Source organism: Athene noctua, chromosome 1 (genome assembly GCF_965140245.1).
Source record: "Athene noctua chromosome 1, bAthNoc1.hap1.1, whole genome shotgun sequence".
In the NCBI taxonomy this organism is placed as follows: domain Eukaryota; kingdom Metazoa; phylum Chordata; class Aves; order Strigiformes; family Strigidae; genus Athene; species Athene noctua.
Window position 1 is genome coordinate 147,095,310 of NC_134037.1, and position 15,585 is coordinate 147,110,894.

The window sequence follows — 15,585 nt, forward strand, 5'->3', positions numbered from 1 at the left end:
CTGAAAGCATAAAGCAATGTCACATGACTGTATAAGGGGGAGAATGTGACAATGTCCCATGGGATTTATTTTATAGCTATAGCAATTAGTATACAATGGATGTATCCAGAAACTACAGACCCTTTGTGCTGGAAATGTTTCCTCTCCATGATTATGGCCTTGTTGGGAAAGGATGAGGAAGGTAAACTTGAAGTAAAAGCCTATAGTTGTTGTAATGCTTGGAGTAATCATTTGTGAAGCTGTTGGAAGATCAGTGCAAATCCCAACCCTTCTCTTTCCCACACAGGCATCTTTGCACTCTGTTACACTTATAGAGGAAAAGTGTGGTGCTCAGGGGCAGCAGGTTCTTCCTTTCTTCAGTGGAAAACACTGGAGGCCATATCAGATTGCCAGGCTTCCAACTAAGCACTTCAATGCCAAAATACTGTGTAAAGATTGACACAAGGGACCTAAGTCACTTCACTACTTTATAAAACACTGTTTTTCAGGCTACAACTCTCTTTCAAAATGTTTTAAGTGTCCCTGAGCTGTGACAGTCTGTCTTCTAACTCCTGTGATGCCTCTTAGGATTTCATAGAGTCATCAATAGCCCTTTTTCAGTCTGATGATGAAGATGGGAAAGCATTAGACATCATCAATGAAGAAATCCCCGATTTGGAGCAGGCTGGATTTGGCACAGAGACGAGATCGATTCTTGTGAGAAGTGGAGTGTAAGTCTACTGGAATATATGGATGGAAGTATTAAGTATTTCTGTGCACTGTTGGGTACATCTTTTGATAGAATGTAGTTCACATGGTAGAGGTGGTAAACATTTCAGTTTCCTTGGTAAATGTAAGAAAAAAAGTCTTAGTTTTCTCTAAATCTCATGCCTATACGTTGATTTGAATCTGGGCACTTTTGTTACTAGAGAAAGTTTGTGATGTCCCTCCAGAGGTCGCACAGGCTGTAGTTTCATGATACAGGAGCTTTGGCATTAAAACAGAAGAGGAATTCTAAGCATGTTAAGAACTGGAATACCTGTTGGGACAGGTGGAGCCTGTACAGAAAGGATGAGTTGTGCCTTATTTGTTATAAGGTCAGACTGCTGGCACTGAAAAACAAAATACTTTTTAGAAAACTATTTAAACTAAAAGTGGGGATTAAACCAACAGGTGTGGAAGAGTAACTGGTTCAAGCTGATACAGCCTATACAGGGTGGACTTGGCTAACTTTTGGTGTGCATATGTGAAGTCCAAGAGGAAAATAAACGGCACAATTGCAATAAATGAAGAAAGTAAATTAGACCACCGGCAATGTCTGTTAACAGAGATATGCAGTATTAATTGATGGATCAGGGACAAAACTTAAAAGTGCTAGAGGCCTGAAAAATAGTATGGAGGAACTAGACTGCTTGGCATGAAATAGCAGCTCTGTTACAGCAGATACCTCGGAGATTAACAGGAAGGATAAGAAGAGGAGCTACCAACTCCATAGGAATGACAGAGTAGGCTATTATAGGCAAGGGAGTGGTACTGTACAGGAATAATGGTATCAAGTGCTAAAACATAGCATACGTTACGGGAAAAGAGTACTGTGGAATTGTGTGGATAGAAATTCTAGACTTAATAGAAATTTTAAAAGTGCGGTATTAACATTGTCATACTACCCTAATGGGGATGGTGATAGGGATCAGCAACTGCTAAGTGAGACTAAAAAAGCCTCAGACTTAGGACAGGTACCAACAGGGGGGGATTTGAACTGCTCATGTTGAAACTGGATATTAGTGTCTCATGCGGATAAGACACAAGGTTGAAAGTCTGGCCCTCAATTTGGAGAAGAGCTGGCTGAGGAGGGATATGAATGAGACTGCAAAATCTTGAAGGTGGTAGACAAGCTTATTACAGCAGCATTGACAGAATCCTGCATGACAACAATGGGGGGATGCTTTACAGAATTAGCTGAAGATTGCTTTAAAACAGATTTAGAAGTGAGTAGCAAAAAGCCTTTCTTACACCAGATGCGGTCAATTTCTGGAACTTGCTGCTGAAGGAGGCTGTGGTAGCAGGTAGCACCAGGAGGTTTTAAAAAATCATTAGCCACGTTAATGACAGATTCATAAACGATTGCTAAAAGGACTAGGAAAGGAGAATGCCCTCTAATACCCCGATATACCAGTCCCAGGTGCTGGGTGACTAAGAGAGGAATGCACTACCAAAAGTGGCTAAGTTAGTGGCATCTCCCTAACTAGCCTCCATCTACTTCTGCCACTGCCAAACAACGTGTGCAGGGGTAGAGGGACCCTCAGTCTCGCATAGTTGGGTGTTTTTCTTCTTAAATTGTAACAGGAAAAGCAGGGTGGGAGAAGCTTGAACCATTGCAAGCTTTTGCTTTATCTCATCTCATCATGGCTTCCTCATTTACTTCTCTTTCTTCTTGCACCATTTTTCTTAAATCCAACCAGAAAAGTTAGAAGAAAGCCCTGTCGGGGGGATGCTGAACAGGTAAAGAAAGATTGAGCTGATTCAAAAGCTTGTCAGTTAAGTGTCTTTCCTCCGGGCTTCTAAACAAGTCATCATCTCATGCTGAATATATGTTATATAGAAAGGCAGAGACCCAAAGCTGTGTGTTTTTCGAAGTAGTATTTGCAAAGTAAAAGCAGAAAATCAAGTGTGTGACAATTAGGAACGGTTTATTGAGTTTAATGTTACACTGTCAGATGGACTTATAAAGAAAACTCCAAAGAAAATTGTTCTGTTTAACTCGTTAGTATTTTCATCAAACTACACAGAAAAATGTGGTGTTTTCAGTTTAATTTTTGTGTCATTCTCCAGGTGGGTTGCATATCAGCAGAAATACTTCTGTGGAGAACAGTATGTATTGGAGAAAGGAAAATATAAATGTTTCTTTGACTGGGGAGGATCTAGTAAAATCATCATGTCAATTCGCCCTGTTAAGTTGGTGAGTTACCAGAACTTGTTAAAGGGAAAGCTTAAAAGAAATGACACTTTTGAAGTTCAGAGCATACAATAATGTATAGGCTGTGCTGTTTAATCAATTTGTCTGTTTACTTGGAAGCAATTTAAAGACCCTCATGAATGATACAATGAGTCTGTTTGGGATGGAGACAGAAATGAATGTTGTGGATCTTTCTATCTGTTGAGAAAATTGTCAGGGAAACTTCATAAGAAGAACTTCCCTTTTGCAGATTGTGTTCGTGGAAAGAATAACCCAGCCTGGAAAGATTAATTTGCCTTAAAACATAGTCATTTATAATGTCAAATTGATAATGGATATAAAAATACTTGAGAATTTATCTGGCCCATATTGTTCTTGTATAATAGAGGTCTGGTTTTTTTTTTTCCTTATCTTTATGCTAAAGTATTTGTAATGCATATAGTGAATAAAGACAGGAAATATTTTTATTCCATTATTAAATCCAAGGTAGTGCAGCTTGCCCAAATAGATTAGTGCCAAAACTGTCAAAACCCTAATGCAAAACAAAGAAAATCCTCATTAAGTAGTATGTAATAAATGATACTACTGCACTGAAAATAGGAAATGGAACATTTAACTTTATTTTGAAGCGCATGTGTTGAAAGAGGTGTCACAGTCTTCTGTTGCTTTTAACTCTGTCTCTTTTTTTCAAGAAATAGAGTCAAAAATAAATATAGAGACATCTACATGGGCTCTAATCCACATTATATGAACTATTCAATGCTGATACAAGTTCTCTGTGTGGAAAGGGACTGAACAGGCAAGTAGGTAGTCATGAGCTTACAGGCAGCTCACAGTAGAGGCTGAGGAAAAGAAGTGTGGGAAGTGTGTTTTTTCTCTGCTCTTGTGTTTATAATAAACACATTTCAGGAACATGACATGTTTTCTAGGAAATTGATTGTAATGAAATTTATTTATTTATATGCATGTATATATATTTATTATTGCAGGAACCACTTGGAACCAATGAGCCTCCACATTTGGTATGTTGACATTATATAACAGTCTCTAGTTCTAAGCTACATTTAATAATTAAATACAGGTAATGTTGAATGCCTTGCTTTGTTAGTTCAGGTGATATCTCAGTGTTATCATCTCCATACAGCAGAGCATTGATGAAGGAAACTAGTAGATGTATAAAGGTTAAGTTTGCTAATGTTCGACTCTTTGCTTTATTCCAGATCATACCTTTTAGTATTCTGTCCTCAATAATGCAAGCAGTTCAGTATGTTTTGAGTGACTTTGGGTCTCTAGCTATTTATTTTCCTCCTCTTCCCTTCTTGTTTCTGGAAACTTGCTATCACATGCGTTTACCCATCTCTTTGTGGCATATATTCTTTACATTGTTTTGCATTATATCTGGTTTGACACTATCTCATTCATGTGTGAGGTGAATAAGAAAGTATCAACTGCAGAAAATTGAACTGCACTCTTCAAATCTGCAGATACCTCAACAGGGGAAGGTGGGTTTTTCATTCTTGGATGATCATAGCTCTGCTTTTCATAGTCTCCCAATAATGTATAGCTGCTCCTCTAGCAGCAGGCACCACTTGCTCCATGCTTCCCTTTTCGTCACAGTAACATATGATGTTAACTAAACACATCCTGATTACAACAAATCTGTGATAAATCTCTTCTATGATACATTCTATTTCCCTGAAAGTCATGTCTGACTTGGTGACAACTTATGAAGAGAAAGTGGTCCCTCTAATTCACTTACAGTCTCAAGAACAAGTTAGAGTTTTGCACTTCAGGGTCATTACCTTACAAGGTTATGTTCCATGATGTGCCTATGTGATATCATTCAAAACTAAAAACCTTCTCCTAAGTGTTTGTGCTCATCACCAAAGAGTATCTGTATCTCCTGCAATGTTCTGTCCCAACAGGTCTCTCCTCCCTTCCTGCATTAGTTGTTTGATTTCTTTTTTCTGTCCTGGAATGTGCTGCTAGCATGGGTTGATCTAAGTGGTTATATTGCTCTCTCTCTCTAAGCATCTAAGTGGTTATATTGCGCTCTCTCTCTGACATGCTCCTAATTAAGAAGATTTTTAAAACTTTATTTCAAGAAACATGACATTTTTTCAGACAAAAGAGACTTTAGAGTTCAATGGTTCTGTCTGAGAAAACATAAGTATTTTTTCATCTGGACACAATTTTGCTTTTGCATGCTTGGATGGGTATAATAGCTGTAAGTGCATGGGAAATACATACATTGTGTTACTTAGCAGGTTGACCACACCCTTCTTTTTATCCAAGTAGTAGTAGTTCTACAATTTTATGATTAACCCAGGACTACAGGAAATGTTTCCTGTCTGAAGACATAATTGGTGTATTATTTTAGTCTTAAACACTGATTTCCTGCTGGACCTATTCATGTGGCAGTTTCTGACCAAATCAAAGATTTGCAACTACATTCACAGCAAGGCATTGGTAAATGATACCAAATAAAATAACCAACTCAGATGAAACCAACGGGATCCAAACAGTTGAAAATAATTTTCTCTCCATCTTTTACTCTTCTACTTTTTTTGAATCTCCCAAAAACTATTCTTTGTGTGCTTTAATCCAGTTTTGCAGACCTTTAAGGTCACTTGAAACCTTTGAAGTTTCAAGAATCTCTGTGTGTGTCTGTTCACAGTCACCTTTAAATGCTGGCATGTACTAGTTTGTGTTTTGCCTGTTGGGTTCTCTAATAGCAGTCTCAACACTGTTTTTAAAAAATACTATCCTGAGTTACAACACTTCTGGCTTTCATAAGATTCTGCCCTAAAGCTAGGGAAGGAAGAACATCACTCATTGCTACAGTTCTTTTAGGAGGGGAAATGTTTTGAATTAGTTTTTAATGGGAGAATATTTAATCAGTTAGGATAAGTAAAGGACGCTCTTCGGGATAAATATGACAAATTTCCCATTTGGAGTAAAATAAGGTTTCCATGGATGCAACAGTGTCTTTAGTTTGGAACTTCAAAGCATGGGTGTGTATGAGCTGGCCAATTCTTAAGCAGCTTAATGTTTGACCCGTGTATAAGCCCTGTACTGGTTATTTTGAATGATTATACATTCTCCCACCTTTAATAAACATGTCTGGGCTAAGAGAACTGTTTTAACTGTCTACAAGAGTGTGTCTCTTTTTTCACTTCTGTTTTTAGTTGCTCGTCAGAAACTGAAAAGCAACTAAATTTTCTTAAATCTCTCAGCAGCTCCCCTGACCTTTTCCTCTTGTCAGGCTCCCTAATAATGTACGCATAACGTAAGAATGCCTGAAATCACTAACTCGAAAAAGCCATTCATTTTATTTATTAAAAATACGACTTGGTTTTGCTCAGCAAGAACAAAGCCTCTTTTAACAGCAGCTGACTTGTACAGATTATTTAGGAAGCAGAGATAATTGCTGTGATAACTTGTATTTGCATTTTCAACATAGTGTCCATTGACTTTTTAGGAAGTATAGTAATGTCAAACCCTGACAAAGTAGAAGTAACTACAGTTTGAGAGTAACCTCAGGTATGCGATGTTTTCACTGGGGAATCCATATTTCACCCCAGCATTTGTCAAATTAAGACTATCATTCATTATGAGGTATAATCTATATAAAGATGAGCTATAGACTTTTCTAAAAGCCTTGCATAGCATCTGGCCTATGAAAGAAAGACTGTGTGTACATATATTCCCTTATAAAGGAGCTTTGAGATAAGTGGGTAGAAAATACTATGTAATTACAGCTTAAATAGATGCTTTGTGACATAGCAGTGCAATTATATTTACAGAAAAATCACTTACACTTCATATGTTATATTGTAGCTGATTTGTGTTCTCCAATTTGAAGTTACAGTATGCAAGGCCAGGTTAAGCCTTTCTTGTTCTTTCTAATAGGAAACCTACTCATTTCTGTTAAAAACATAGCTTTTCCATAAAACCGTTTGCTCATACTTGTGTTGGCCTTCTTGCTCTGTACTGGCAAAAACATTTGATTTCTTTTCTTTGGCAAGAAGCTAGGCCAATTTGGGGCATCAAGGGGGAAGTAGCTCTTGCAACAGCCATCATGTTTTTCTTCCATTACAGAGTACGAGCTGTTCTCTTGATACAGTTAAATTTTTCATTCTTTTCCAGCCTCTCTTTCAGGCTTTAAAGTGAAATTCACCTCAGTTACACAGTGGCAGCCCGAGGGTACAGAATTATAGGTGATTAGGCTATATCATACTACATTTTTCTCTTTTTTTTAATTTTTTTATTTATTGCAACACTTTCAACCTTACTGCTTTTTCAGGGCTAATTGATCACAGCTTACTGGCGGCATATGTTTCAATGTGGCTTGAAGTTCTTCACTGTGACATCTGAAGTTCAGCTAAGCTGTTTTTTATAATTTCATGGTGCATCTACCAGACTGTACCTAGTTCTCCCAGAAATTCACCTGCTAGTTCTTAAATGACCTGTGATCAGTGTGGTCACAGAAGATTTCAAGGCATTTTGTCAACAGTAGCCTTGTATCTTTTGACCAATGCCTCACCGCCCTGTTTTGAGCACTGGACTGCTGAACTGTAGCAAGACTTAGCTGTAGTTCAGGGTACTTTGGATAGAAGATAATATCCTTGAGTCCTAGCCTTCTCTTTTTCTCTGGGCCCTCTCCTGCTGCAAGTTGAACTTAGGCTTGATACCACTGCTTTAGCATTGCTGTGAAGCATCCTGTACTGGGGCCAGAGAAGATAAAACACTCAATCTTTCTAAAAATAAAGTAGCTGTAGAAATGTAAAAAAAATTCCTTAAATGAGGCTTCATTTTATTTATTGTATCTTTGCGAACTGAACGGATGCTTCTGTAAGACCACAGCTATCTCTGTTTACATTAATGATAATGAGTTCGTTTTCCTTCTAGTCATTTGTTTTGTTTTGTTTTGTTCTTGTAGCTCAGAGCTTTCAGTAATACACATTTCCAAGGAGCATGTATAGATTTCACAGCAGAAGTTTCTGATTTTACATCATTCATACCATGTTCTTTTAAGGTTCTTCGGGGATGGTAAGTGTTGTTTTACATGCCATTGTTTTAAGTAATGTGAATTTTTTTTTTTTAAACATGACTAAATTTCAGACAGCTGAAAGTGCATAACACATGCCCATCATATTCCATCATGTCTTAGATGCTTTGTCTTGCAATGCATCTCAGTAACTGTCATCCTGTTCACTGGTTTCAGTAGTATGCATTTTGCTTTCCCTGTGGAAAGTTTGCACAGTTACTGTGATTATTTTTTTGTTTCTTTTTTTTTTAATGCTGTTAGAATTTATTCCAGATTTAGAGAACTTGGTACGGTAGAAGCGTCTGCATTCCACTCGCGTCGTTTGACTCTGGAACTGAGATTTTTGTACCACATGATTTGACTTTGCTGCTTTGGTTGCTTTGTCACATAGCCTTTCAATTCACCTTACTTTTAAGCTTAACAAGAACAAACCAATTTTTAATTCCTTACTTCCTTAGCAAATATTAAATCTTGAAAAAAAAACTGACTGTTAATAAGCAGCTAGAACAGCTAATCTTTTTTCTTACATTATTCTTGCAGTTGGCTCCTGTATTACCAAGGGGAAATCACTGACAATCACTGTGTGCTGGAAGAAGGCCTCTATGTTGACCTCAGTTCCTGTGGCTGCCCGACTGCTACAGTCAAATCCCTCAAGCCTATTCAATACGTAAGGACTTTATTGAAAAAAAAAAAAAAAAAAAAAAAAAGTCATGTTTTGTAACTCTTTTCCTAGTCAGATGTCTGAAGCAAATGCTTGATTAAACTCCCACTCAAGGAGAAGAGTGAAGTTTGTTTTCTTGGCTTATGGGATTTTTGAGGTTAGGGACAAGTCAGGCTATGTGCATGCATGAATGTGGTCACTTGCAGGCACACGCTCTTGGGTATTCTGGGCTCAAAGTTTCTCTCTTTTGTACAAGTTGGTTGGTGTTTTTCTGACTGGTCTTTATACTACAACTCAGTAAGCTTAGTACACAGTGAGACACTGGTTTCGTCACACTGTCTAAGCATACAGAGCTTTTATTAGGCCTACGGCCAGGGCTCAGGCTTAACGCAAAGTACACACAGAAGACATGAAAATTTAAATTACAAGGTAGCATATACTTGCATAATGCTGTTTAATTTACTATTTTACAGAAATATAAAAAAAGTTTTCACCTCCTAATGTCTTCTCAAATCATGGGCAATAAAGTGGTATAATATACTATGCATGTGGCCTGTGAGCTGTGTGTGACACATCAGATAGTCCAGTCCAAAGCTCACATGGTCATCCTGTCTCTTACTGACCTCTGAGATAGAGAACAAGTACTTATTACACATGCATAGAGTCTTCATGTGACTTTAGGGTCACATTGGCTGTGCTACCCAAGCACACATCTTGCAGTCAAGTGACCTACTGTAGCAGTGAGGTGAGATACAAGGTCCTCTATGGTCAGGGGATTGGACAGGAATGCATTGTACTATCCAGTACAAGATAGATACAGCTTTTTGGATCCTGTTGTAATCCTGCACACAGGACATATGCCTCTGGAGTCTTGCTGTCATGTCTGTGCCTTTGTCCCATATCTCAGTACATTCCAATGCAAGAGCATAAAAGATAAGATGGCCATAACACTGTCATTAAAAGAGAAGCAAGTGGCTGCTCTGCCTACTGCTCCCTAGCACTGACCAACTTCCCTAAAACTCTTCCTCCTTCCCTAATCACACTACGCAGTCTATGTGATGTGTGCCCTTCAATTTCTTACAAAACTAGACTTTAAAGATTACTCAATTTCTTTTCCTTTGAGTATTGAAGTCCTTTTTTCTATTTGTGAACAGATTTTTTAAAAACAGATCAAAAAAACACCAAACACCAAAAGCCATGGGCATGGTGGAAAGGATGTGCCACTCAAGTTTGAGAGCTGGTCTTTTCACTAGGTTATGTAGATACAGTGACTTCAGTGGAGCTATAGCTTCCCACCTGCTGAAAGCCTTGTTTTCAGATTAAAGATCTCCTTTTCACGTTAGGCTCTTGGACTCTGCTTTGCTAAATCAGAGTGAAGTTTTGACATGAATGGTAGGTCTCATCCAAATTCTCTGGCCTGTAATCTCAGAGGGAAGTAACTGTGCAGCTTGGCCTAGTGGGAAGGTACTGGCAGCCCTTGATTACTGAAGGCCAAGCCCTGGGAGAAGTGTGTTTGGCAGGCTGCGTGTGGGAAGCTTACACACATCTTCCTGTACTTTGTAAGTGGCTTGCATCTCTTAGTTCAGTTCCTTTCTTGCAAATAGGAGCCCTTGTATTTCACAAAATCAAGGCACTAAACAGCAGAAAATCCTGTTGAACCACACCTGTTTTAAAATAGAAATGGCCTCATGGGCTCCTAACACATTGTGTATGCTAATCACACGGGACAGTGCTCAGGGGCATTGTGTGGTACAGACGTGATGTTAAGCACACAGCAGTGAGCTCGGTCAGTGGTCAGAAACAGCCGTAGTTAATTCTGTGCATTGTCCGCAGTGCACTGTTCTTGGAACAGAGCCCTTTTTATTAGAAGATATTTCTGTTAGCTCATTCAAGAGAGCAGCAAGCGTATTCCCAAGTGAAATTGTTGTCCAGCTTTATTGAATTCAGTTGTGACATTGGGAACCTCTTCCTTTGTTCAGCTTTAAATACACCAGCCCAATTTCAGACCTAAGGTGTGTATCTTGATAGCTCACGTGTAAGAGGGAAAGTGTTTAACCCAGACACAAAGCCCTGAATGTGCGCTGTTTCCAGCTCTCCTCTATGTAAGAGGCATTTGCTGCAAGTGTAACTGTTGGAAGGACTTTTACACCGGGAGGAGCCATGTATTGCTTCAATGTGTGAGGTTTCTGGATCCCAGATGTTGACTAGAAGTAGAGGCCCATGTGTGGCATTGACAGAGGGGACAAAAATACACTTTTAGCAATATAAAGGACTCAGAAGGCTAGCTTATTACCAGCCTTTGAAAACAGTCCAAGTCCACTGGCTGGTGTTGGTGTGGTCTAGCTATATATTTGAGAAGTAGATTGTTTCAGCCAGTCCTTTGGGATAGAACACATCTGCTGGAGGATATAAGGGACACAGGATCTGGGTATTCCCTTTCTAATTGGCAAGATTGTAATGGGAATTAACTATATGTTACCTTAATATTGTACAGCTGAGTGAAGTCCCAACTCTGAGGCTTTATCTTCAGGATGTATGTAAGAATATAGATTCTTTGCGGGGATCTGACTCCAAAGTAGGTGTGAAACACAGCAGTTGGCACAGGCCACTGACACCTGTGGGGTGTGCAGCTTGGCTGGGCATCCACAGCAATTTCTGCATCTGACCCTGAATCAAGATACTCTTTCTGTGCCTATCTGTTCTGGTAACTAAAAGGAACATCTAGCAGTGTTTTTGCTATTGCATGTAGCAGTACCTTCAGCATAACTCTGTGTTTTCACTTTAAATCTGTAACAGTTTTGAGGGACTTTTTAGATGTTGTCAGCTGCCACAAGATTTCTGGGCTCTCCATTTTGGAAGGAGAATTTGAGGACTGAAGTTACATACTTGTAGTACTCCTTCATGGCACGGGTGCACTCTTGTGACCTGACAGAACAACACTGTAAGGTGACACTGGGATTTTTGTGACTGAGTAAGGTAACATTAACACCTTAATCTATATAAGATGGCTTCTGCAAAGCCTTGAGTGTTTTTTTTTGAAAATAAGTCAACCAATTGAAGATATGACGATATGAAAGGATTTGAGGGAATAGTTTGTTGTCTGGAAAATGCAGCTTTGATGCAAACAAACATAGCAAATGTTCTAAATGGGAAAAAAACACTTTTTTTTTTCAGGAAAGTTAAAGTCTTAAGTTTTTAGTTTGAAAATTGCCAGAAATATAGTTTGCTTTTAGCACCTTTTGGTTAGCTTCCTTGTGTCTGTACAATATTGCTTTTCAGCGGGTCAAGCACCTAAGCCTTGTACTGCAAACAAAAGGCATTTGAAAGGAAGTTCATCTTGCACTGATCTTTGTTTAATATCAAACACTTCAGGAGTGTGTTGCATTTTTTCTGAACTGGTAAATCTAGAGTGCATGTTGAATGGCAATGTGTTATGTGGCCCCTTCCCTTCTAAAAAGGGGAATGCTTCTGAAAGACCAATGAGTTTTTTTCATGTACTATTTTATAAGTGGGAAAAATATGCGAAAAAGTAAAAAGTATACTTCAAAGGAAAGTGTTTCTTTAAGTGAACAGGCAGTTGCACACTTTGGAAGCCCACTTAACATTAGAAGGGTACACATGTATTTAGTAGTGGTAGGAACACTGGAACTAATGTAACTTGCCTCTCATCATGTCCTCTCATCTAAAAATCCCAAAGCATTTAAGAAAAGCTTGTTGATGAAATTTGGCAGCATTGTTAATAGCTATTCTGCAGGCAGTTAAAAGCATAGCATAGGTTAAGGCTTGCTGCATTTGCTGCAGAGGTGCAGGTTTCCATGCCTACGTTGGCAAGGATTTGTCTTTTGTATTGCCATGAATTCATGAAACGGAAAGCGTGGGCCACCTGCCTGGTGGCAGAAGAGCAGGTGAAGTCAGCTGGGCCATTTATAGGGCCATGGTGGCTTACTGGGGCAGTTATCCAGCGTTTGTTGCTTGAAGAATGTAATCTTTTGGGATAGAGACCCTTACAAGATGTTCTTACAATGGGGAGTTCAGCTCTAGTGTAGTCTTTTCTCAGGCATGTTGTTTTGTCACACTCCCTGTAATATGTGGTGTAACTTACATGGACAAGAGTATCCAGGATAGTTGCAGTAAGCAATTAGTTTTCCTTCTAAAATATTAACTCCATTTCTAAAGTTAAACCAGACTCACAGTTTCTAAAAACAAAAATGTTGTAAGTTGTACAATACTTCAGGTTTGGGGCATTTTTTTTGAGGCATTCCTTATTCTTGGTCTGATGGGTTGTGATGGTTCCTGTATTTCTATATAGATTATCTTTTCTAAGTTAAATACAGGTGTTAACTAATCTGCCCAGCATTCTTGTGAGGCAAATAATAAAATCTGTTACAGAAATTAATTGGTGTTTCCCAGGGCCAGGCAATGAGTCGTTTTGTGTAGCTGGGACTGGACTGTGGGTGTTACTGTTGTCCAGCACTGTGTTCCTCTCCCTCAGCCCGGCATCCTGCCCACACCAAAGGGAGTGGCCAGGCAAATACAGCTTCAGTAAAGGCAGTTGTAGATGATGAGTTAGCCAAGACTGAAGAGTAAAGATTTTTCCAAGGATGTTGTAATACAGCTGTGGAGCCTCCTCCAGTTAAGACTCTGCCAAATGCTGTTTGGATAGCAGCAGGTCAGCAGGGACACAAAGTGAGGAAATGTACCAACCCTTGCCGTGGCTAGGTACAGTCATGCTTTAGTCCAGCCCTGTGGATTTCTTTCTTTGGCTTTACTAGTTTTTCCCATCTAAGTTTGCAAAAAAATGTGCAAGGAAAAAGATGTTCTGGGGTGAGCCCTTCCCAAAAAGGCTTTATTAGTAAGAATTTTCACAAAATTCATAATGAAAACTTATCTGTATGTTATCCATAACTAAAACTATACTTGTTTTTATTATAAGCATGTGTGCAAATTCACTTGTGCACTTGGTTTTCAGTTGTAGCACCTTTCGGTTAGCTGCCTTGTGTCTGTACACTAGGGCTTTTCAGTGGATCAAGCGGGTTTGCACTGCAGTCAAAAGGCATTTGAAAGGAAGTTTATCTTGCACTGATCTTTGATATCAAACACTTCAGGCATGCATTGCTTTTTTTTCTGAACTGGTAAAGTATAAAATTCTGTTCTGAATTGTGAATAGTTTGTGATGTACAGCTTCTCGCTGTTAGAGTCAAAAGTCATTGAGGAAAAAGTCTGAGCTGAGTTGAACTGTGCAAGAGATTTTTAGTGTATTGATTTCCATGGCTTACCTTTCAGCCTCTGAAATCACACCATGGGGAGGGAAAAAAAAGCTGAGTCATTTTCGTGGTATTAACTGCTGTATTAGCCACAGGCTACCACACCTGTTAAGCAAAGAATATCACTGCATTTAACGGGTCACAAGGCTGCTTATGTCTTGAAATATTGTGTAAATAAAGCCTTCCTTAATCACCGGCCTCTTGAAGTAATAAATCTCTTCGAGTTTCTCCCTGGACACTGGCATTATAAAACAAGATGAGCAAAACCTCTTGAAACTTTATTGGTGCTGGTTTAAGCAAGGCAGTTAGTTCCTTAACACACAAAGATCAGATTAAGTAATTTTTTCGTGCTTTCTCATTCTTACAGTTGGCAAGCTTTCCCCAAAGGATGGCATTTCAAAGTATTTTCCTTGAAATAACTGTGAAAGGAAGCTAAGGTAATCCTGACCTAGACAGGGCAATGACTTGACCGCTATGGGTAAATGTAGATGTCACCTTTCAAAATCAGGGACTGGGGTCTATCTAAAGCAGTGCCACAATCTGAAGTTGTCCCCTCTTGTATTCTCTGCCTGGTTGCCCTTCCTCTGGCTCTCAGAGAGCCCAGTTCACCAAGGCCCAGTTCTGAGAGGCCAGGGAGGAAGACAGCTGATCCTGTCAGTCTCACTCTTACCTATCGGTGATGACTGTTCAGCCTAAAAATGGGTGAGGGTGCACCTCAGCATTCTGCAAGGAAGGGTGGGAGCAAGATGCCTCTATAGTAAGCATAACAGCATAGCCTCAAAACCTTGTTTTTTACTGTTGGTAGTTTCCATGGAGCTATGAAAACAAAATCAGAGAAAAAAGCCAGGCCAAGTCACTGCTGCCAGCTGTTGGTGTAAAATGGTGTATAGAAAGTGAGTAATCAGCTCATTGCTCTATATATGGCTATGGAAATACGAGCTTCAGTGCTTGAAACATCAGCATGTTTTCTTTTACTGTGCTTCACGTCTGTGCCAGCAGAGTCCTGAGGTCTCGCTGAAAAGGCAGTATCAGTCCCCTGTGATCGGCTGTGTGTGTCTGTCATAGATGCAACGTCTGCTGCGTGCCGACAGGCTGGGACTCTGCGCAACCAGACAGGGCTTTCTCGGGTCCACTGAGTTCAAACAGTCTCAACCACATGAGAGCTAAAGTCATTTTATCTGACTTCACCAATTTGCTGTTCTGATTCTTGGTATATAAATGGATATGCTGGATCAGATGACTGGTCCATCTAGTACAGCATCCCCGTCTCTTAACATATTGCATATTGCAACAGCAAGATGGATTTTAGGCTTTGGTAACAATGTCTAAAAACAAGGATGCCAAATGGCCTTTCCCATGCTTACTAATGCACTTGTGAAAATTTTCCCTGTTGGACCGGTTCTGGACATGGCTTCTGCTCTCCACTCAGGTGAAAGCCAGTGCCAAGGGAGTAGGCTTTTGCAAACTGGAGTGTGATGATGCTGCCTTGATGAGCAAAGCAATCTGAGAAGTAGCTGCCTGCACTAGGTATGCTGGCCTAGATTTCAAAGTAAGCCTTTAGACACACACCATAAATTTGACCCACCTCATCCAGCAGAAGGCAGGTGGAAAGAACTGACATTCCCAATTAAAAATGTTAAAAATCTCTTTCTGTTTTGTAACGTTAATTTTTTAG

General features: G+C 39.4%; 1 protein-coding gene across 2 annotated transcripts in view; it reads left to right on the forward strand.

Annotated features, from left to right (window-relative positions):
• The window catches only part of CRYBG3 (crystallin beta-gamma domain containing 3), a 91,542-nt gene that overhangs the window by 64,429 nt on the left and 11,528 nt on the right, over positions 1-15,585 (forward strand). For both annotated transcript variants that reach the window (XM_074899948.1, XM_074899957.1), the window contains exons 13-17: positions 568-710; positions 2,812-2,938; positions 3,925-3,957; positions 7,878-7,987; positions 8,526-8,652. In XM_074899948.1, the coding sequence (XP_074756049.1) occupies positions 568-710; positions 2,812-2,938; positions 3,925-3,957; positions 7,878-7,987; positions 8,526-8,652 (540 nt within the window). The remainder of the gene's footprint in view (positions 1-567; positions 711-2,811; positions 2,939-3,924; positions 3,958-7,877; positions 7,988-8,525; positions 8,653-15,585) is intronic.